The following is a 23,439-nucleotide window of genomic DNA, read 5'->3' on the forward strand; positions in this document are numbered from 1 at the left end:
CATCGTAATCAAGATTAAGACAAGTTTTAAAATATTCACTTTGTTAAATACTTAGTGTAATGGAATCGAGAATATGTGAAGGTTTGATTTTTTTATACTTTGTTAAATACTTAGTCTAATGGAATCGAGAATATGTGAAGGTTTCACTTTTTTATACTTTGTTAAATACTTTGTCTAATGGAATCGAGAATATGTGAAGGTTTCACTTTTTTAATCACATTACTACTACCCTTGGAGTAGTGATCACCTGCCCTACAGCTAAAGTCATTCGAGGCGACATGTATGCGTATGCGTCATATTCTTGGCCTCCCAACAGCTCCCCTAACTAAACCAAAGTAGAAATGTAATGAGACAATGAACGATGAGTCTAAGATTTGGTTAGCAGTGTACTGCAAACATGATTAAATGGCTCCCATCATTTGAAATTCGATTACAACCCTGGGGGAGGAGGGCAAGATGAACAAAACCCTTAAAAAAATAAAAACCTTTGGATGCCTCATGCTCAGGTTATCAGGATAATTTGCCATAACAAAAACTAGTTTGATCATTTCCAGAACTTTGTGGCTTCACCGTTTTGCATATTTGGCTGTAACAATGTTGCCCACATTTGGGGGGGGGGGGGGGGCATGGGGTGCTCAATGTCATTCAAACTTCATATAGATGACAAATCCACTGAGAAACAGACCTTTGCTCGAAACCATCATGGAAATTCGGGAAATGACCCAACTCGATTTCTCTTACCATAGAACTATTCAAAAGTTGATTTTAATAAAACAGAAACCAAAGGCAATCATGGCCTTGGATGAGCACGCAAAGACACATTTTGTGCATTCAGTTCATTTTCTGATTGGTTACCTTCCCTTTGAAAAAAGAAATGTAAGCTCTAGACATTAAGTGTGTAAGTAACTTTGAAAGTGTAAAAATAACGAGATCACAGCAAAAGTGGTTTTAAATACACATTTACTTCCTCGCGTCTCACTCACACATACAAGGACAGGTTACTACAGTGGCACAGTCTACACAGTAAAATCAGTGTCATTGAACTCAGACTGTAAAAAGAAAAAAAAAATTACCAAATGAACCCATAAGGGTCGATATCTACTGCTGAGGATTGTACTGTGTAGCAGTCATAACTAAAGCAATGAGTAAATTATGGATTATACATTAGAGCAGCATCTCTTGGTACATACAAATAGCAATCTGCTGTGGTGCCAACTCATTGTGAAACAGTCATTCAAACATATGGCAAACAAACACAAAAATCGAGCAGCAGATTCAAATCGAGGGGGGAGGAGAAAAAAGAAAAAAACACCAGACCAGAGGCAGATATAATTAAGAAAGGAGTTTAGGACTCGAGGAAATTCATCAAGCTCTAGTATTTACACAGCAAACAGAGATATGGGAAATATAGTTCCAAGACCACACAGGGATGAGATCACAGAAAATACTTTAAGGCTCAAGTGTAATTGCAGTTCCCATCAAAATATCAGAGGTAATGGGTTATCACAATCAAACTGTCAACCAGGGCAATAATCAAAATACGAAACTGTCACTGACCAACCATTTGTCACCATCTTCCACTAGTACCTCCCCTGGGCAGACTGAACTCCCACTGTTGTGGTTACTGGAAATGTGACTGAAAAACGTCAAACATCTCAAGTATTTAAATGCAGGCGGAACCAGTCATTGTCATCAAGTAGGCTATGGAATCCAACACAAACTGCCCCAAAGATGAACACCTCCCCCTGCTGGTCTGCAGGGTAAAGACAACCAAACATTTGGGGAGTAGTTGAGGCAAGGATCTACAACAAAACATTTCGTTTAAGCCTCTCAGTGAGGAAGAGAATGTAGGTGTCCTGATGTCAGATCTATAATAGAAGGCACACCATATTCCTTTATCCATGCCATTCAGATGCATCGCTGAGACCACAAAAACATCCAAAGTTAACTCAAGACAGAACTCCCACCAACACAGAAATCAATTAACTTCTCTACCAACAAGTGAGAGGCAAATTTCTAAAGTGGCAGATTAAGAACACAGCAGATATGGAACCCGTGCCCTCCAAGTGCATCACTAAACAACCAGTGCAGAGAACAGACGTTGGAACGAGACGGAAGGGTGCGGTTCAAAGACAAGACAAAGAAAACAGTTGAAACAATATTCCAGTGGGTTGCAGGATTTTGGCAAGTTTCAATTACCAAAAATAAAAAAGTAAAAACAGGAACCAAGTAATTGATTACTCCTGTCCGGAGATCTGTGACACAAGGGGCAGAATGCAAATACAAGAAAGGGACAAATAACCCTGAACAAGTTGGAAGGAAAGAAATAAAGTCTAGACTATCCCTTTAAACACATAACACAAATCCGGGGAGGCAGTCGGAACAAAGTAACAAACAAAAACGAAAAAAGTCAGAAAGTGTTAGAAAATGTTTAGTTCATACCGTGTCATATAGTTGCCCCTTTTGTTGTGTGCAATCATCTAACAATGCGGTCCATGTGGGTCACGAGGCAAGGCGTTATGGAGCCAACATGGTTGCCATTAAAATATTCATCGACTATACGATCTACATCTCTGACCTGTTGACACAAGGTCACTCAACAGGAAAAGGGGAAGAAAAAGAAAACTAGATTAAGAACAACTGTTTTACCATATTTTCTCATTGTACACGATTCTGAAAATATTTAACAGAAAAGATATCGTCAACTTGGAAAGAAATTAAAAGTCAAATAAAAAACTAAAAACTTAATTTAAACAACACACTGAAATAATATATACACACAAAAGAAGGGGGGAAAACACATCAAAAACTCCCATAGACTGGGGGGAAAACACATCAAAAACTCCCATAGACTGGCACGCAACTGTCCGGATAGCAACAGGCTGCGCTCCCCACAACGCCCTCCAGGGGTTGCTAGCGGGAGCGCACAGGAGAGAAGTCAATGGACTGCCACGCTAAAATAAGAGACTGAAGGAGCTCTGCAGAGCTCATCATGGCCTGGCTGTCGAAATGGCTAGGAAAACAGCGAGAGGCGCTTCCCAGTGGTCAGAATATACGCTTGCGTTTCAGATACGAGTCTGCGTAATGTCCACCAAGGCCTTGAGAGTGCTGGCCCACGTACCCTCCTTCGGGGCTTGGCTCGGGAGACGGGATCAGACCGGAGTACACGCGTTTGTGACCACCGATTGGAGTCTGAAGTTAGAGAAAACACAGGCTGTAATTTCTAGAAACCGCACCAATTGGGTTGACAGATAGAAAGAAAAAGCATTACAGAAAAACCAGCACACAGAGAAAGCAACAATTACCTTGATGCCATTCCCTAGGCCAGGTGAGTAGCTGTTGGCGAGACTCAAAGGAGGCATTCCAACAGCCTGAGAAATGACAACCGATTTACTGTCACTGACTGCCACAACTTAACACTTTGGATCCAGAGTTATGCATTAAGGTGGGGACATTTATAGTCAAACATGCTGTTCATTAAAAAAAAATAAGTTCATTATAACCACAAAAACACTGAGTGGAATGGTTCAGAGCGCCAAACCTTTATTCATGAGTTGGAGTTGCACAGAGAGTTCAAGAGTAGTGTACAGTGAGGGGCTTACCTTGTTGAGTTGGGTGGAAGGGGGGTTGGACTGCCCAGGTCCAGAACTGAAGTATGAACTTAAAGGTGGACTGGTGGAGTACCCATAGCTGTAGTCAGGATGAGGAGACAGCTGCAGAGGCCAAAGAGGAAACCCCAGTTAGCCAGTTGTGCACAACATTTCCCAGCAAGATTGGAGTGCTCAATTTATAATCAAACAATATTCAGAAGCAGAGCTTTGTAACAAGGCAGCGTTTCTCGGGTGTGGTCTGTAACTCTGAGAGTGCACAATGGGTCATTTCTGGGATCATAATCTATAGCCCAATGGAAAATTCTTAACTCAGAGAATGTAAACTCAAGTTATAGACACACAGATAAAAACTAGCTTTCTCTTTCACCACATTATGATCTCCCATGTCAACCTCAACTTGCACTTCCATTTTATGACCGGACAGCAGGCCTTGTAGTCCGGGCACCTAGGCTCCTGGCTCTTAAAGGAGCACCTCACCCCTGGGACAACCAGATCTTATTGTATTGTTGTTTGGGACACGAACAACACAATCCTGAGTGTCCCAAACAAAAATAAAACCTCAGAGGTGAGGTGCTTCAAGTAGCCCAGGTATAGTTCCCGACGATCTTTACTGCATGTCTCTCCCCTCTGTCAATCTCTTACTATACGCTATACATTAAAAGAAGCTCAAAAACAATCATAAACACTAGTTGACATCATCATAAAGACTGGTTTTATACATGCCAGTCTGCTAAAAGCAAGCCGTAAATCACTCTATGACAAATTATCACAGAAGCCGTTTCAGGGAGATTTGCGATTTATAGGTGGGGGCTCAGGGGCTGACCGTATCATGCACAGGAGGGGTAAGAGGGTATATATTACCTGCTGTCCAAATCCTGCCAAGGCCCCAGTGTCCAGGTTCTCCTGCTGTTCATACAGGTGGGCCAGGGGATCCTGAGGACAAACACCAGATGGGACCACTTTTTAACCCAGCTTTTAAATGCAATAGTGAAAATAGCCCACTTTTTAACCCAGCTTTTAAATGCAATAGTGAAAATAGCCAATCTATAACACATCGCATTGTGATGTGATCTTGTACATAGGCCCTTATTTCCCCATAGTCAGAGGACCAAGTGTATAGGCCAGGGGTTAATATCAAAGCCTGTTCATTGGCATGCAGTGGGAACATAGAGGATTGATTACAAATTAGGCATTTACAGACCTGCCAACCCTGGCAAATTTTTTTGAGTACTCATGCGCGGGCACGAAGTGCCCGTGCGGCGCCCGCAGCGCCCGCGGTGCAATTTTTGTTGTTTTCCCGCACAAAACAGCGTATATTTTGGGGGGTTCCATGCACCTTTTTGGGTGGGACCTTTACAGTTATGTTAACAAAATTTCACACCAGAAATGTAGCACATTGCATGTCTTGACTTACACTAATAGGAGGAGGCAAGATGTTAGAACAACCTCTTAAATAAAAATGCCATTTGGTCTGGAGGCTAGTATTACCAGGCAATACAGTAATGTTGCTTTGGCAATATTGTTGACAAATCTTTAATAAAATATACTAACTGCACTTGCTCAGAGTTAGTTAACAATAGACTCGCAAAACAGTCACCAGTGACTTCAGGAATGAACATACATCAATATAATCCTGTTATTCAAATTGCAAAATAGCTTTTCATTGTAGGCTATTTACATAAACCTGTGTCTTTGTTAATTGAGCAGCCTAAATAAAACCATATGTCTGTGCATGATTTGCATGAAGTTGAAGGTATTCAACTCATGTAGGTTTCTATTCCATCCATGATATATAGGCCTACATTGTGTATAGATCACATACAGCCTAGTCTGTATATTCATTCATATAGGCTGCAGGCTACTCATTGTTGATAGACCATTAATGTCTTCATATATTCAAAGGTGATAAATAATTTGTTCACTGTTAATGTGTTTGACAATACACATGGGCCTAATTCATTCATTCATACTAATTTAGAGATAAAGTGGAACAGGCAGCCCAGTATGTTATCCAATCATGGCCAATGTATATCAGTTCATTGTACTAAGCCCTGGGTCACACGTTTTGACTGGTTGCTCGCTGCAACACCGTCGTATGACGAATTACAACACTTCATACACAACACCACAGCTCCAGGCGGACCGCAGCCGCTCGTTGTTTTGTTTCACCAGCGTCGCAAGATAGGTTTAGGTTAGGCATAGTACGAGATTTCACCAATTCTCACCCTCGTGGCTGCTATGACATGTGAATTCACCTCAGAGGAGGGTTTTAAAAGTTTATTATTAGCCTACCTGTTAAGACTCGTTGGCAGCACACCACGGCCATTCTCCGTAGTATCTTCTTTATAAATTAATCTGATTAATATCGCCGCTATGTGAAATCCGAGCGATAACACGTCGCTGTGAGATGTGTGCATGCTGAAACTAAACCAAAACCTTCTTCTTATAACTCTATGACCAAAACAAAACAAACTCTGTCCGCGTTAAATTCTTCTTCTACCGACAAAACGAGCATCGCTTCCGTTCTAGTGCTCCGCAGCGCCATGCACCCCATTCACACACCTGGGAGTGGTGCCTGGGAGAACTACACGGCATGGAGCAAAAATTTTGGCCTCACAACACAACGCAGAATGTGTTATGTGTTACCATGGTTCCCCCGAACCAAAAATGCGTAGCCGTTAGAGGAGTTTGCGTACCTGCGTACAGAGCCTTAAAATGCATGCTTAGTACGCAAAATGCGTACGGGTTGGCAGGTCTGCATTTAACAGACGCTCTTAATCCCGAGCGATTTACAATAAGGTTTTCAACATCAAATGCATAGAAATAGTAAACCATGAAAAACTTGAGTAGACCAAGCACCTATTCAGTAAAAACGTTATAAAATCAAAAAACATTAAATGACATGTATGGTCATTGAAGGTAGGCAAGTGCTACGCTAAGTGCTATGGGCTAAGGTGGAGTCTGAAGAGCGAGTCTCAGACCACGGTGGAAGGAAGCCAGGAAGGGATTACCTGGTGACGGGTGTAATCTGGGCTATACGACTCCTGGTAGCGCAGGTTGTAATTTGAGTGTATGCTTTGGTTGGTACGCTGGTTGGACATATTGCTGAGTGTAGGCCTCTTCCTGTAGGGGTGGGGTCTGCAGTTTCCCCCTGTGCAATCAAGAGAATTGGCATGAAAACTCAGTCCCACCTCAGGGTCAGTGCCGAGATCCAAGAAGGGATTAAGCACATGGCAGAAAGCATAGTGAGTGAAAAAAGGTGACATCTCACCTGAGGGAAACATGCTGTGGCCGTTAAAGAAGGCATTCTGGGAAAGATTCACTTCTTTAGGGCCATCTCCGAGTATTGACACCTGATGAGGTAGACATGGGTTTATTTTAAAATCCCTGTCCACATGTTCCATGGTGTGGTTTAAATATGCATCTGTTCAATAGATATACAGTACATGTCATGCATTTTTCTCCCCCAGTAAAATCCCTAAAGAAAGGGAGCCGTTTCTCCATAAACCTCATTTACTATTCCATAGCCTATGAATTATGTATACATTTGATCCTCCAGAATGTAGGTAATCCACAGAGAGTCTACATCAAACGCACCATGACAAAATATAAGCCAGTCCACTTCCTCGTTGTGGAGACCCACAATGGTGCCAGTGTATCAGCTCTGTTACAGTTGTAGCGGTCCACATTAACCTCTGCCAAACTATGCCCCAGGTATATACTGGCCTAGTCAGTTTATACCCCGGGGTATAAACGGGGTTCCCACACATCTTCACCAATTCATTTCCAAAACTTTTCCAGAATATTTAACCCGATTTCCAGGACTATATAACAATAATTCAGCTCAATAACGCTCAGTATGCCAGTGGTTCTCAACCTTTTCAGGCTGTGATCCCCAAAATAATCATATTTGAACTGGGGACCCCCACCCTGACGAGCACTAAGAGTAGAGGAATTTTGTATAACACGGTTTTATTGTGAAAATAGCCAATCTACATGCTCACAACGCCTCACGTTGTGAGGCGTTGAGCATGTAGATCTGCTATTTTCACAATTTCTGCCTCTAGTATTTGACAATTTGGCAAATGTTGAATTTGTCATTTCAGAGGTATTAACAAAATCAATAACCAAAGACAATGCATAGCTATTTTTTCAAGGACCTTCCAGGACTCTTGATCAATTCCAAAACCTTTCCAGTACTGGAAAAATATTTTTCTAATTTCAAAATATTTCCAGGAATTTCATGACCGTGGGAACCCTGTATAAATCAGGCTATAGTCGGGGAGGGGGAATCACACTCCATCAGGTTATGGAGAGCGCTTTTGGTACGTTGCAAATTGTCCCTCCATACTTTCTCATGGACTACAGTTGCATTTGGTGAGTCTATGACTGGTGTTCTAAGTATGATTTCACACCTTTTCTGAATTGCAAGTACCGTGTCAACCCAGTTTTCAGTTGCGTGCTGGTCTGAAGATGACATTTTAGTTGCAAATCAATATTTGCTTTGGAGATATGAGGAGTGCAAGAAACTAGTTTCACAGGTAACTAAGCTACAGAGAATTTAATCTAACAGTACATCTTTAACCTTGTTTTACAGTTTCACAGGTAACTAAGCTTCAGAGAATTTAATCAAACAGTACATCTTTAACCTTGTTTTACAAAGACATCAAGTGAAGAGTTTACTGACAACGAGTACTAGAGGCAATGGGCAAGTTCATTTAAGAGGCAGAAAACGCAGCATTGCTGTATGACCACTTACCCCTTGTGCCGTGAGACCCTCTATCCCGATCATGCCACCCATGAGAGGCATGGAGATTCCCTGCAAGGTAGGAGAAGGAGTTTGTGGGAGGCTGCATGCTGTGGGGGACTCCTGCTCCCGTACCAGGGTTCTACCCAGAGACAGAGGCTTGAGGGGGCACAGAGGATCTGTCTGCAGGCCATGACCTGGGACCACCCCACCTGGGGACAAGAAGAAACAAAAAACAGTCTGAATTAAACCATTTAGACCTGAGGCCGAAAAACACCTTCTAAACCCGGCTAACACAAGTTTATGAAAACCTTCAAATTCTTATTGGGGAAAAAAAAATAAAAAATAGAAAACTGAATGTTGCTATCAAGTAAATACTAATGAGACAGACTTGGCATCCGGTTTGAAAGGTAAAACAACATAGGTTGCACCACGTCTAAATGGGTTCAAAAACTATAAAGCATAAACAGGGTTTCCGGCAGTCCATTTCAGAAATGTCCACCTGTGTCAACCATTTTCAAATATGATGAGTCAGCGGATGCCAGACCTTGTGGTAGATCTCCAAGCAGATGGATCCCCTGCTGTAGAGACAGAGCAGCCAGAGGGTTCTCCCCGATCAGTCCCGCCTGGAGGGGCAAGAGAAATGGGACAAGGGTCAAGTGTCACCGCAGGGCCATGTCGCTGCCATCGGACAGAAACCTAGTAGTTATCATTTGGTCACGGTCTCTTGTTAACACTTCAATCTGTGAAAGTGGTCAAGTCTGTGGGTTTTATAAATATTTGTCAACATGGTATCCCAATTTTGGGCATGTTATAGTGTATGCCAAGGGTCTTCAACAGGGGGTCCCGGACCCCTAGGGGGTCCTAAAAGTTACTACAGGGGGTCCTCCAAATCTTCCAATCCTTTTTATATTAACAACTTGAACCCTAGTTTCCATATTGTGGGAACTGTAGCCAAAAATAGACGATCTACTGAGCTTGTAGATCGGCTATTTTCGGCAAAGAGGTTTCGCGTAGAGGGGGAAAAAAAGAGCAGACTATGTTCAGAGTAAAAGGTCAAGTTTATTAGGTAATGACGATGAAACTATATGGAATCTATGAAAAGTTTGTGGGGGTCCCCGACTCCCTGCCTCACCTCTCTCTCAGCTAAGGTATCCTTGGCATGAAAACGTTGAAGACCCCTGTTATACTGTATGCAAACATTTTGAGATAAGATATACAAGCTTGTAGTAGATCCATTCGGTAATACGACCAGGCATGAAATAATGCCTTGAATTTACGGTGATCTAAGTTTCTGCCCGACAGCAATGCTTAGAAAGGAGTCACTCGCCGCCACAGGAAGACCACAAAGCAACGTAGCTTACTCACCAGAGAGGTCCTGAGTGAGGCCATTATTTACACACACACCCACCACATCACTCAAAAGCACTCACAACTCCTCCCAAAAGAAAGAACATATGAAAACCTCCTCTCATCAGAGCACTTACCCACTCAACATGGTTAACACCACAGCAAATAAAAAGAACCCAGACCTAAAGCCTAACACTGCCACACACACACACACACACACACACACGTACATAAAAATACAAATACAAATAAAAGGTCAAACCCACATCATTATCACTCACACAAGGTACCAGGCGGTTTTCTTTATTGTGCAGCACCTGAGCCCAGAGAAGATGATTTCCCAGAAAGGCTTGCTAATTGTGAAAAACATAAAATAAATGAGGAGAGGGCTGAGGATGTTTCACAGTGCAGTAGGAACAGTGATACAGAGTGAGATGGGGATTAAAAAGGAACAGGCAGAAGTTCTAAAACACCGTTTCTCAACGTCAGGTCAGGGGATACCATCAGTGGTTCAAATGAAAAAACATATTTCAGAACGGGTACACATTATTGTGTATCATTATTTTATGCTTTAACTATTGAAAAATAGCAGATATACAAGCTCACAGCGCGGCACAGAGTGCCGCGCTGCGAGCTTGTAGATCTGCCATTTTTGAAAAATCGTGAAAATTAGAATTTTGACCCGATTCTATAAGTGTCTTTTGAATCCTTCTAAGATTTTTTTGAAAAACCCATGTTTTTACGTCAGCAATCTGGCTGGCCATCGTCGTCAATGGAAAGGTCCTTTTCACTTAAATGGAGCTCAGTTAGTCTGTTCTTGAGAGACTACTATGTCAGTGGTCAACTTTTTCATGTGAAGGACCCCCAAAATGATATGCATTTGGCCACGGAACCCCATCTCAAAATATTTAGTTCCAGGGACCACCCAGAAGTAAAATTTGAGTTACAAACGTTCGCTTTGAAAATACCTGTATTCAAAGATTTGCACACATTTTCACGACTTTTTCAAAAATAGCAGATGTACAAGCTCGCAGCACGCTGTGAGTAGTATATCTGCTATTTTTCACTGGTTAAAGCATTCAATAATTCTAGGCCTAAATGGCCTAACAATTGTAAACAAAATGGGGGTCCATGGCCTAACGCACAACAAACTAGAGGTCCCTTCCTGACATTAAAAGGTTGAGAACCAGTGTTTGAAGTTAAAAGATGAGCAGAGGTCATGCGTAGTAGCGTAGTGTACCTGCTGGACCTGAGCCTGGTTCTGGAGGAGCATCTGGAGAAGGGCAGCAGAGAGGGCAGGGTTGGCCAGCAGTGGCATGGTGGGGGCAGCTCCAAGTAGACCTACGGGTAGGGCTTAGCAATTACTTAGTCTATAAATCTATCCAAAATATAATCAATCCATCAAATTATCTTCAAGTGTTTCGATAATTGGTAAAACAAAAATACAGGTAATTACATGAATGAGAGGTTCTCATGTTGGAATATTTGATAACCTCCCCTTAATCCTACAGTGTTGCACAAATACAGCGATTTTCCCTTCAAACGTTCTCGCTCAAAATGAATATATATATATATATCTTTTTCTTTTTTTTTGCAATTTTTTATTTAGGGAAAAGTATGTACATCCTGTCACAAAATTCCATCTATATATATGTCACGGTTAGATAGAGAAACTGTTAGATCGAGAAACGGAGCGCTCGTCGTGCGGCGCGGGGTGGAACAAGCGGTCGCTTTGAGCAACAACAACGTGGCATCGGCAGGAATGATAGCCTCACCCCACGGAGGTTATGGTTAGGGTTAGGCATAGTTTTACTGAGGTTAAGGTTAGGGTTAGGGTTAGAGTAAGGCATAGTAAGCTAATGGCTAAACACAGCCGAGCTGGGCTAGTAAATAAACAAAAGAGTCGCAAACGAGTGACGTCAGCGCCTGCACTAGTCAGACATGCAAACAGCCCCAAGGTGAAAAAGGTGACAACTTTTTTGGTGTGAAACTGTTCGCCGCGAAATTTTTGACCTTTTTTGGGTCGGTAGGGTGAATTTGCACGATTCTAACTGGGTAAAACAGTGACTAAAGGCTCTAACAGAGTCCAGGGTGAATAGCTATTCACTTCACCACGGTGTAGTTGTGTAGCTATCACCTAAAAATACATAACAAAGCCTAGGTGATAGCTAGAAAACTACAATGCGGTGAAGTGAATAGCTCTTCACCCTGGACTCTGATAGAGGCTTTACTCATACTCATACTGATCTATCTAGATATAATGAAGAAAATTATAAATATAATATAGCCTACAGATATAGTTATAGGAATAACCTATAATATTTAGGGACTTGTCTTTAATAGACAGGCATAGACAGAGACAATGCATGCTGTGAGCTTGTAGATCAGCTATTTTCTATCTTACTTCTTAAATAGGCCAGTGTTTTCTAAGATAATTTCTTAGATCTTTTATTTTATTTATTCGTGAATTTAGAAGGAAAAAAACATTTCTTTATTTTAAATCATTAAATGTTATTCTTTTTGGGGGAGAATGTTTTTTGAATGTTTTTAAATGATACAAAACTAAATTTAGGAAAACAAACATTAAGGGACCCATAAAAATGTTTTCGCGACCCACAAATGGGTCCCAACCCAGTGCTTGGGAAACAGTGTTGTAAAACCACAGACGATTGTTGTATTCTCCGCTTTGAGAACTGTCTGTGACTGCCTCATTTTTCTCTCACCCTCTCTCTGCACCATCTTAAAATAAATGCGAGAAATCTCTGTTCTGTCTTATAAGAGGCAGATGGAACGGCATGATAGCGTTGATTAGCTCGCGTGTGGAGTTCTCCACTAACGCTATGGACCAGAGCTAATTTAGCGTTAGCATGTAGCAAAACTATCGCAACACACCGTTGAGGAAAATCAACAAACGTGGGCTATAATCGATGTCACGTCACCGCATTGATGCAGAATAGCGACCGCATCGCGATACAAGCAAATTAAAAAGTCCAATCCACAACTACACCACACTATCTATCAACGACGACAACCTAGCCAAGTTTATTTTACTTTGTGCTCCATTTGAGCTCCGCTCCGTCTGTGACTGACTGTATGCAGACTGGCTGAGCGCTCCGTCCAGCGCTGCCGGCTGCAGGCACTGGACACAGTCAAGCATGGGTGTTGACGTCACAGGCAAGAGAAAGCGAGCGCTTGATTTGTCCAAAAATAAACCGACCATATCCCCCAGCCACCTTCACCACTACTGCACTGACAAACTGGACGGAGCCAAGAGGAGAAAAAAGCGCTCCTCTTCTCACTGTCGCTCAACGCAGCCTAGATGACATGACACCCCCCCACCCCCCCAAATATTTTTACATCGAATCTGAACGAATCACACAAACGATCAATTTGGATTCAAAACGGCGATTTTCGCCGAAAAGCTACAAGTTTGCATGCCTGACTAGTGAATGGCTGACTGGCTGTTGTCGCCATCTGGTGGTGATTGGTGAACTACAAAACGAGCGCTCTTACCACAATCTCACTGAGTTACCCAAACTGACTGTAATATATACACATGTATAACATTGGTAGAGGATGATTTTGATTCAGCATTAAACTTCCTAAATTACCATCCATTTTCTTTTTTTTTAGAATATATATTTTTCATAATCATTTCGATTAACTGTTGCAGCCTTAGATCGGGACAATCCAACCACAATAGGCGAACAGTCTGCAAAAAAGCAGAGCTACAAGCTCACAAACACTTTGTGCAGAGGGTAAAAATTAGATGCCGATCAACAAAATGTATTAAGATTTAAGTGGTTAATGGAAGAAAACATTTGTGGTGGTTGTGGCACCGTGCACAATGCTCCTCACCTTGCTTGCGACCCTGGTTCATTGGGTTGAGGAGCATCTTGAGGGTGGCGGGGTTGCTGAGACCGGTGAGGATCTGCATGGCTGTGGGTTCAGGGAGGAGACCTTTCCCTCGGTTCACAGCCTGAAGAGACAAGAGGGCACAGGATTCAGCATAATTAAGAACCAAAAGCCTGCCAGAAAAACTAATTACAATGGCCCAGACGCCAATATGGATATTTCTGGGTATCCAGTCAGCCAGCCAAGAGAGTTTTGGCTCAAGTAGATACATTTCCTGCTCAGCAGTTGATTTACCGCCTCAGTTTGCTAATCAGTAATTTGCCTTTGATTCGAGTCGTTCTGTGGACTTTTCCAAATATTCTCTCCCATCTCAAAACGTCTCTTTCAGGTTTGGTGTGAATGTACAGCCAGAGGGGCTTTACCATGGTCTGGGCAGCAATCAGAGCAGCCAACATGCTTCTCCCCGGGGGGCCGGGGGCACAGAAAGACACCCGGATGTGTGTTCCACCAAGCACCCTGCTGTCAGCCAGTCGTTGCACCTCCTCGGCCATTTCTGCTGTAGCAAACTCCATGACCGCAAACCGCCGGAAGCTTCCATCCTGTCCCTGGGCCAACTGTAGACGAACACACACACACACACCACATGAGGCACATTTCCATATGCTCAATATGACCACCCCAAAGCAGCCGTCGATAATGTGAACGAGTTCAGTAACTAGATTCCCTTAGATAAGCAGTTTCTAGGCAGATATGAATCATTTACATATCAGGATATGGCTTGAAATAGTCACATCTGAGGTGTTGCGTGTATTGACTATAAAAAGCAAGTACCAATATTACAAATTATTTTGTGGCAAATAAAGTACATTTCTAGTGTAGAACGGACATATGAAGGTAGAATACAAAATATAAATGTCAGCCCTCTGGGCTTCCAACTTTGCAATTCTCCAGGATTTGCAATACAAACATTTTGAAATGTTTTGAAAGAAATGGGACCTTTATCGTGGAAATTCTCGCGATAAGGATAGCCAGGACTGGAGAAACCAAGATTAGGATTTTGATAAGCCAAGCTAACATTTCTGTGACATGAAAAACTTAGATTTTCAGATCTCCCAAAATGTTACCTTTCTAAGCGTTTTAGGCAAAATGAGATGGTGCACTGGTTCACACATACTAAAACAAGCTCCTCTGGCCCAGAGGGTTATGAGAGTTGTCACTGTTATTTTCAGTTTGACAGTGTCAGACTACTATTAGATGAAGCTTTACCGCGCATTACCCATTACCACCCAAAATCCTATGTCAGATAGGCTCACCCGGCCTAAAGCATACCAACTAGGCAACTACCATCTTAAACATCTGAGGGTCATTAGGTCAGCTTTCATTTTGATGCTTGGTTTAATGATCTCCTTGTTCATACTAGATTTCTCATGCGATATTAAATGTATATAATTTAGATTAATAAATCCAATTCAGAACACTCCAATTCTAGACACCGAGACATCCAATATCAAGACGTTATCTTGCTCATGTACAGTAAGTTAATCATATATAGAAGCAGTTCATCTACCTGAAAACAGTAGTATATTTTTTATTTATCAACATGAACAGTAAATAGATTTACAAGCTCAACACGTCACATCATGCACGGTCTGAGCTTGTATATCTGCCTTTTTTGTATCGTTCAAATAAAGATCATGATTATTTCTAACTTTTGCCTTGATTATGATTAATGAAGTGATATCTCACAGCCCAGGCAAGGCTTTTTAGTTTTGACAAGAATTAATACAACAAATCTCAAACCAGTGGAACAAAGTGTTGCTATGCACATCATGCCAAAGGGACACCACTCTCTCATTCCAGAAAGGCCTGCTGAATGACACCACCTGGGGTAGTCAGGTGGTCATTGCCATAGAAACCAGCTATGTTCATCGCTATAGAAACTCTGAGTGGCCACAGGAAAAGCAGGGCAAAGGTGAGGACCATTGAGAAAACATATTAATACTTAATACAGGGTTTCTGCAGGTTGGGGAAAGTTAGTAAGACTAATATTTTGACACTCATCATTGAATTTAAAGGAGTAGTTCACCACTTTTCAACCTGTCTTCATATAATAGGTCCTCACTAATGTTCATAATAAAATAGCACAATTTTTTTTCTATTCAGTCTGGGTCTCATAGGAGAGCTGTCAAATCCTTCTACCGGTGACATCATCGTTTGTTTGTTTTTTATTATCACGAGAACAATGGCTTCCACTTTAACATTGCAACTTTTTCAGGAATAGAAAGCCTGCAGTTTCTATTAGCTTGCATTTCCCATTGATGATGTCACCGGTAGAAGGATTTGACCCACCCACAGCTCTCCCATGAGACCCAAACTGAGCAGGAAAAAAATTGTGATATTTTATCATGAACAATATTGAGGACCTATTATAATAGGTTGAAAAGTGGTGGAGTGCCCTTTTAACCAATTAACCCTAGCATCCTTAATCTGAGGGGGATTTTCTTTTGTCAAAAAGATAATAATCCCATTGTGGGCTTGTAGATCTGCCATTTTCTGAGCAGAGGCTTATAGAAGTCTAGAAATGATCAATTTCACAAACCGCTGTCATTCAAGGATTTGAACTATACAGGGTTTAAGTGATTTATACTAAACAAAAAAGCACAAATGCAACATAAGAAAAATAAAAACCTAAAATGTTACCAGTCTTTGTAGCATTAAGACCTTAGTTTGAAGCATGCATTTGTAAGACCTTTGAAGAATGAATTTAGTGCTTCTTTTTAAAGCTTTATTTTTACATGAAAGAAAGACCGCAGAAACCCTGTGAATATGATTAACTCATTGCATGCCAGGCCCGATAGTCCCGAGATTATTTCAATGTCTTTCCCTGCCAGGCCCGATAGTCCCGAGAATTTCCGCCATTTTGAAAAAATTCAAATTTTTTTTTGGACCCCAAAAAATGTAGTAGGCATGATAGAAATCGCGAAATTGCATGTTTAACCCCCATAGCAACCCCATCTATCAAACATGGCAGCCATCTTTGTTTACATTTTAGGAAAACATAATGGCTTGTATCTCATGAATACCTGAACGGATTTCCATTCGGATTTTTTTGTTTGAAAGCTGTGAGCAATGTGGACACACGTGGTGCATTATCTAGGCATCATGGGTGTGCATGATCCGTGCACTATGAATTACATGGAAGTCTATGGAGACCAGTGGCACCATAGAGTACGAAGGTATTGTTAAATGGCGGGGAATGTGTTAATAATCCCTTTTTGGAGCCGTATCCCATCTTCTAAACCATAATGATTTGGCATTTTCCACTGCAGGCAGCAGCAGTAGACATCTTCTAAAGTGAGATTTTCCAAAAGGTTTACTGTTAAGATTTTCTCACATGGCTAAAAAGCAAACAGCAGCTAGTAGCTGTAGTGTACAATGAAAAGTAGCCTAAATTGAGAGAAATAATGTTTGAGGTATTTCTAACATAATAGTGAAGGAACACAGATTAGGCTTGCATTTTAGCAGGCATAAACTCAAATTCACATGACAGTGATAAGACAGCGTTTGTGACTATCATTATAGTGTTGTACTTGTGGGGGGCCTGGGGGCCAAAGTTCCCACACTTACAAGAATTTTAGAAATAGATGTTGAGGTGACAATTTGTCTGGTCCTCATAAGCGAAACATGTTTCAATGATTCAGGTTGTGGTCAGATTAGGCATTTTGGGATTGGGTGGGTTTATTGGATGGAATTAAGAGTTTAGGTTTAAACATAATAAAACAAACGAGTGTGTGTGTGTGTGAGTGAGTGAGTGTGTGTGTGTCACACTGGACCTGGCAGAAGATGGGAGCGTGTGAGTCGGCGAGGGAATTGCGAAGGTCTTGGGCCGTCAGTATGCTGGGAGGGAGGCGGTCCACACACAGGCATCTAGAGTGCAGCAGCGGGTAGGTCAGAGAGCCCACCTCGGTCCAGTGGACGTACAGCATGCGAGAGCCCAGCTGCTTCCCTAGGAGCTCCGACTTGGCCCGGGCCGCCGAGTCCTTCTTCATGTACTCCACAAAGCCGTAGCCCTTGGAGTGGCCGGTGGAAGCACTGTACACCAAGAAGCAGCGCTCCAGGTTGCCGAAGGGGCGCACCAGGTCTTCAAACTGCTGCTGGGTGAACGCGTGGGGCAAGTTGGCGATGCACAGAAGAGCGTCTGTGGGCTGCAGCTGCACCGAGATCTCGCGGTCTCGCAGCACGTACTGGTGGAACTCTTTGATGGCACATTGTGCCTGCTCCCCATTGAGCAGTGTAACAAAGGCTTAGGATAAGAAGGGGGAGAGAGAGAGAAGTTTTGAGAAGATTATTTTTCCAAAACACAAAAGTTCCAGTTATTTATTTTGTATATAAATATTGTACTGAAAGTGCATTAGTCACTTAATAACTTAGGACTTTGTCATGAAATTCTCACTTTTGTCATGCTAGCAAAGTAATCCAATCTACAAGCTCACAGCGCATCGCTGCGTTGTGTTCTTGGTGAGTCAGTTAGTTAAGATTTATAATCCATTATATCAATTCGATATTTGTTAAAATATTACCTGAAAATAGCTCTATGTTCTGATAGTACTAATTGCTATACAGGTGTGTGTTCACTCAGCAACAGGTGTTCCCCGTCGCTCTAGCTCTTTATCCCATTTAGACCAGAGGCCGACTCTAAAAACACCTTCTAAATCCTGACCTAGTTTTCATAAAATCTTTATTCAGAAGTTACAAAAGAAATAGCAACAACCCCAAAAGGGGTTCCCGGCTTGAAAGTTAGTTACGCAAGGGTTTCCGGGTCTAAATGGTCTAGAAAAAACAAGTGAAATTGGAAGCAATGACAAAGAAACGAGCAGACAAACAAAAGCTAAATTTAAGCTAAAGGGGCACCATCTCCTGATTGGCTGATCTAGGCAAACCATCTTAACATTTGTCGAGATCTCACTCTCTTCTTTTAATAATCGGATTTGTCTCATCACTACTCCCTGCCGCCTCACCCAGTTACATCTTACTCTTCCCTTCGACAAAAGTCACCCAGCCACTGACCAGACATAGCAAGTGCTTTTTGAAGGGGGCATACTATGCTTCTACCTGTGCCAAATACGTAGCCTTACATTAAGCCGTTCCTGCAGCGACTTCCGCATTGTGACGGGGGATGTCTGCAGGAGCGTCTTACAGCTTTGTCATACACTACCACTGCAGGCTCGACCAAATCTCATCTAGTTGCTCGACACATGCACCAATGAAAAATATAAGACTACGCAGGAGTTCTCATATCGCTTACCGACTCTGGCGGTAACTTTTCACAATGTAATAGTCCGTTGTTTTCAATAAAAATGCTTTTTACCGAGTCTATGTCCGAGTGCCTTTTCTCTCCGCTCTGTTTTTTCCGCTCAATTCAAATGGCGGTAACTTTTCACAATGTAATAGTCCGTTATTTTCAATAAAAATGCTTTTTACCGAGTCTATGTCCGAGTGCCTTTTCTCTCCGCTCTGTTTATTCCGCTCAATTCAAATGAGCAATAGTACCTCCCGGCCACCAAAGGGGAGCTGTTGCGCAGCTGCAACAACATTGTTTTCAAAGAAGAAATGCAGGAAAAACCTAAAAAAATAAAGCGCGGAGAGAAAAGGCACTCGGACATAGACTCGGTAAAAAGCATTTTTATTGAAAACAACAGACTATTACATTGTGAAAAGTTACCGCCATAGTCGGTAAGCGATATGAGAACTCCTGCGTAGTCTTATATTTTTCATTGGTGCATGTGTCGAGCAACTAGATGCGATTTTGTCGAGCCTGCAGTGGTAGTGTATGACAAAGCTGTAAGACGCTCCTGCAGACATCCCCAGTCACAATGCGGAAGTCGCTGCAGGACGGCTTAATGTAAGGCTACCAAATACGCACTGACCTGCACCGCTGAGCATAAGTTGTACAGTTCTTCTGAGCTTCATGGAATACATTTTTGAATTTCAACCAATGGCAATCCCCATAAAAAATTGAAAAGCAATTTACATGAAAATATGAGTTAAGTGTTTTCATTTACTGCTTTCTATATTTTAATTTCAGTGGGTGGGGGCAGCTAAATATGCCTTGTTAGACACAATACGCCCATTCCCAAGATGTACAGCAATCTATCATGGCATGGGCAGGCAGATGTGACTTGATGGGGGCTAGTAGTGTTACTGTAAATAGTAATAAAGAAATCACCTGCTTATTGTGTCTAAAAATACATATTTAGCCACTTGTACACATGCCCCCACCCACTGAAACAGGGGTGTCACACCAAATTTTGGTCCATGGGTACAAGGATTCACTGCGGCCCCCCATGAATGTTCTTCATAGGGGGGGGGGGGGGGGGGGGGGGGTTTAACCCATTTAGACTAGGAACGCATTATTTTCTGCTTTAACTATTGAAAAATAGCAGATATACAAGCTCGCAGCGCGGTACTCTGTGCCGCGCTGCTATTTTTCAACAGCTAAAGTGTAAAATAATTAAAGCCCCTCCACCTTGGGCCCTGGCAACTCAGTCCCACTCCCCCCCCCTCCCCTTCCCTGTGACGTCCTTGCTCCAAAAAGATGGTTCCACGTTCAGGCCAAGGACCCCTTAGTCCTTAGTGGAGAGAGATAAAGCAGGGACCCCCACAACCTTTTCATAGATTCTATATAGTTTCATTGTTTGACGGCACAATCAGTGTATTTTGGATTCATGTCAATTTGTGTTTTCAGATATTTAACCACTTGAACTGTCAACACTGAATAAACTTGACCTTTCACTCTATACTAGTCTGCACCTTTCACTCTATACTAGTCTGCTCTTTCCCTCTTTGACGAAAATAGCCAATCTACAAGCGCGAGGCAGTGTGAGCTTGTAGATCTGCTATTTTTGGCAAGTGGTTAATATAAAAAAGGAGAAAGTTTCTATCACTCAAAGATTTGGAGGACCCCCTGTAGTAACTCTGAGGACCACCTAGGGTTCACGGACCCCCTGTTGAAGACCCCTGAGTTAAAATAATGTAGGCTGCTCATCAGTTCTCTAGACAAGAGTTCATGGATCAATTTAGAGTCCAGTCAATCTACCTTTGCCCTGGTGAATCATTGCTGGTATTAAGAATTATGTCCGTAGTGTTGAATAGGAACTTTGCCCTTTGAGAAAGCCACCTACAGTCATGTTTATTTCCACATAGTATTATTTATGAGATTATATTGATCTACCTCTGAGGTGAAATGGACTCCAAGCACACACAATCAATACAGCACACAAACCAAACATTATACCAACCTGTGCCCTTGTATTTGTCTACAAAGCAGTACTTCAGGTCATACTGGCTCAAAAGCTCATGCACCTCCTGAAAGAAAAGGAAATCATTAAGTAATCACATTCTGAAATGTTACTTCACAGGTTCACTGGCTAGTGTGTGTGAGTTCTTAGAATTAGATTATGTTCCCAGATGGCAAATTATTATCAGCGCAAGAACAAGTGTGGAGTAAATAACGGACTCATTGTTGCAGGAGAAAATTGTTCCACAATGCTTTGCCCGTTCGTTCACAAAACGAATGGCGATGCCGTCTAGCATTTTCCGAAACGTTTTGTCTCTCACTACGCCTTCCACCTTTTGTCAGCACAGCTCCCCGTTCCCATCTGGAACTCCCAGCACTCCCATTCACACACAATGGCTGGCCCAGCGTTCCCCACGAGTCAAGCACGTTCCAAACCCCATGGCATCATGTGAACCAACCTGCTGCTGTGCTGCCTAACGGCCAATTACACTAACTACTTAATTGATTGACAGCTCCTTTAACACCTGCGTGTCCCAGATGAATCAAAACGTTACTACACGACATCGCATCGAAAATCAAAAATCAAAGAGGCATGTCGATGGTCGATCACCATCTATCTATACACACACTAGGCCTGGGTTGGCAGGAGGTCATGGGGGACACCGACACCGGTCATCTGTCAATTCGCCATCGGTCATTGTTATTAACAGGCCAATTTGATAGCGTCGCGCTAAGCAGATGCCCACGTCAATTAACGTTAGGCAATTTAGCACACACACAAAAGTCTGACATATTTTGCAGATTCTAATATGAGCGAATAGCAATAGCAAATAATACGCAACTTCAGCTAGTTGGAGCGTTCATGGCTGGCTACCAGCTAGCTGCTATGACAGGAGGCATGGAGCTGGACTTTAATGTCAGCCAAACAATGCCAATCGAATGGTTTAAAACGTGTTATCGCCCTGGCCTGGACATTTCCACAAACATCCTCACCTGATTGCTGACATCGGATGGCAGATTTTTGACGAGGATCTTTCGACGGTTATAGAACTCCCGTCGAGTTCTGTCCAAGCGGCTCTCGATCTCCTCCGGGCTCAGCGATGTCAACTCCTCGTCGACCCTGTTGCGCTGACACTCCTGGCCCGGCGAGGTGTCCCCGTCGCCGGGCCCGGGGGGCTCGGAGTGTCCGTGGTGGTGGTGGTGTTCCCCACCCCTGGACATCCAGCTCGCGTGGTTATCTCCGGCGAGCTCGTAATTGTCATGATGAAGTGGACGGGAAGAGGCGAACTTGGGCCCCGCTGTTGTCGTTGTGTCTGTGCTTTCGTCTCTGGCAGCTGCGCTAACGGACACTGCGGCCGCCATCACTCAGTGTGGAAAGTTTTTCTGTGTCTGAAACAACAAGCGTCTGATTTGAGCAGTTTAAACAATACACACATGGGCACGGCGCGGCCTCCCATTGGACGATTGGGAATGCATTCTCGCGTCACGTGACGGCCCAGGGGGCGGAGCTATGGGGCGGAGTTGTGAAAACAGCAGACGAGCACACAAGTGAGCAGACAGTGGCGTCAGTTCAGCTAAAGCTAAGGTATGGCAACATGACTGGTGTCTTGCACGCGCGCCAGTCATGTTCCCATACCTTAGCAACAGGCGCAATGAAAAGTACATTTTATTATTTCCCCATGTAGCCAAGGTATGGCAGCTGCCATAGCTTGCCATACCAAATTGACGCCTCTGTGAAAGCTCGGGTTGCTCAGCTCTCGGTTGCTCATTCATTTGTCTTGTAGATTAGTAGACTATTTTCGGCGCACGACACCATCGTACTACAAAGTATGAATCACTTGTCAACGACATTTAAACCGTAGTGGCTTCACTGGCTTGTTTATGTTTGGATGCAGGATAGGTGGGCACTGCCCACTGACTGGGCAGTGGGCACTTAAAATAGTCAACTTTTTCATTGAAGGGCCAAAATGATTATTGTATCATTATTTTATGCTTTTTGTGGTCATTTTTGAATAGAAACACATATATGAAGCTTATTTTTTTATGAAATATTTTCGAAACATTATTTTTATTTTAGCATCCGTTTTTCAAGAAAAAGTTGACCATAGCTCCTTTAATCTAATGACTTACCTCGCGTCACCAGTTACCATCATGTGGTGGGGCTATTTTGTACAAAATGTTTTTCAAATATTTTATATGTAAATACATGATCTGAACAAGAACAAGGTACATCATCATTATCTGACCAATTTATCCACCATCTTCCTTTTTATGCCCCACTATATCTATTCCAGTCATATAGGCCTCTATACTGTTACCATTTGTATGCCTCGGAATTGAAATGATCCAAAATATGTCTAGAGTAGACTCTAGGCCAGGGGTAGGCAACCTTAGGCACGGGTGCCAACATTGGCACAGGGGAGGGTGATCACCGGCACACTGGCAGAAGTGTGAGAGAGAGGATTTTTATTTTAAAAACAGATCTTTTTTTTTAAACGTGGTCAATTAAAGGAAGTTAGCTAATTTATAGCAAATTACATTGTGCAGAAATGTGCACAAAAGTCTACATTCATTAAAAC

General features: G+C 42.5%; 1 protein-coding gene across 2 annotated transcripts; it reads right to left on the bottom strand.

Moving 5' to 3' along the window:
- Positions 1-973: 973 nt before the first annotated feature.
- On the bottom strand, positions 974-22,222 carry raver1 (ribonucleoprotein, PTB-binding 1; the record flags this gene model as incomplete). 2 transcript variants are annotated; one of them, XM_080724170.1, is made up of 14 exons in its annotated part: positions 974-3,192; positions 3,306-3,371; positions 3,603-3,713; positions 4,473-4,544; positions 6,623-6,762; positions 6,883-6,964; positions 8,371-8,570; positions 8,906-8,984; positions 10,949-11,049; positions 13,567-13,687; positions 13,986-14,177; positions 17,397-17,866; positions 20,862-20,928; positions 21,854-22,222. In XM_080724170.1, the coding sequence occupies 14 exons, from the start codon at positions 22,220-22,222 to the stop codon at positions 3,046-3,048; spliced, it is 2,217 nt and encodes a 738-aa protein (XP_080580296.1). In that variant the 3' UTR covers positions 974-3,045. The 2 variants fall into 2 exon arrangements, with proteins under 2 accessions (XP_080580296.1, XP_080580297.1); XM_080724171.1 differs by having other exon boundaries at positions 10,949-11,061; positions 21,854-22,202.
- Positions 22,223-23,439: the final 1,217 nt, after the last annotated feature.

Source organism: Nannobrachium achirus (assembly GCF_963921795.1).
Source record: "Nannobrachium achirus genome assembly, chromosome: 4".
In the NCBI taxonomy this organism is placed as follows: domain Eukaryota; kingdom Metazoa; phylum Chordata; class Actinopteri; order Myctophiformes; family Myctophidae; genus Nannobrachium; species Nannobrachium achirus.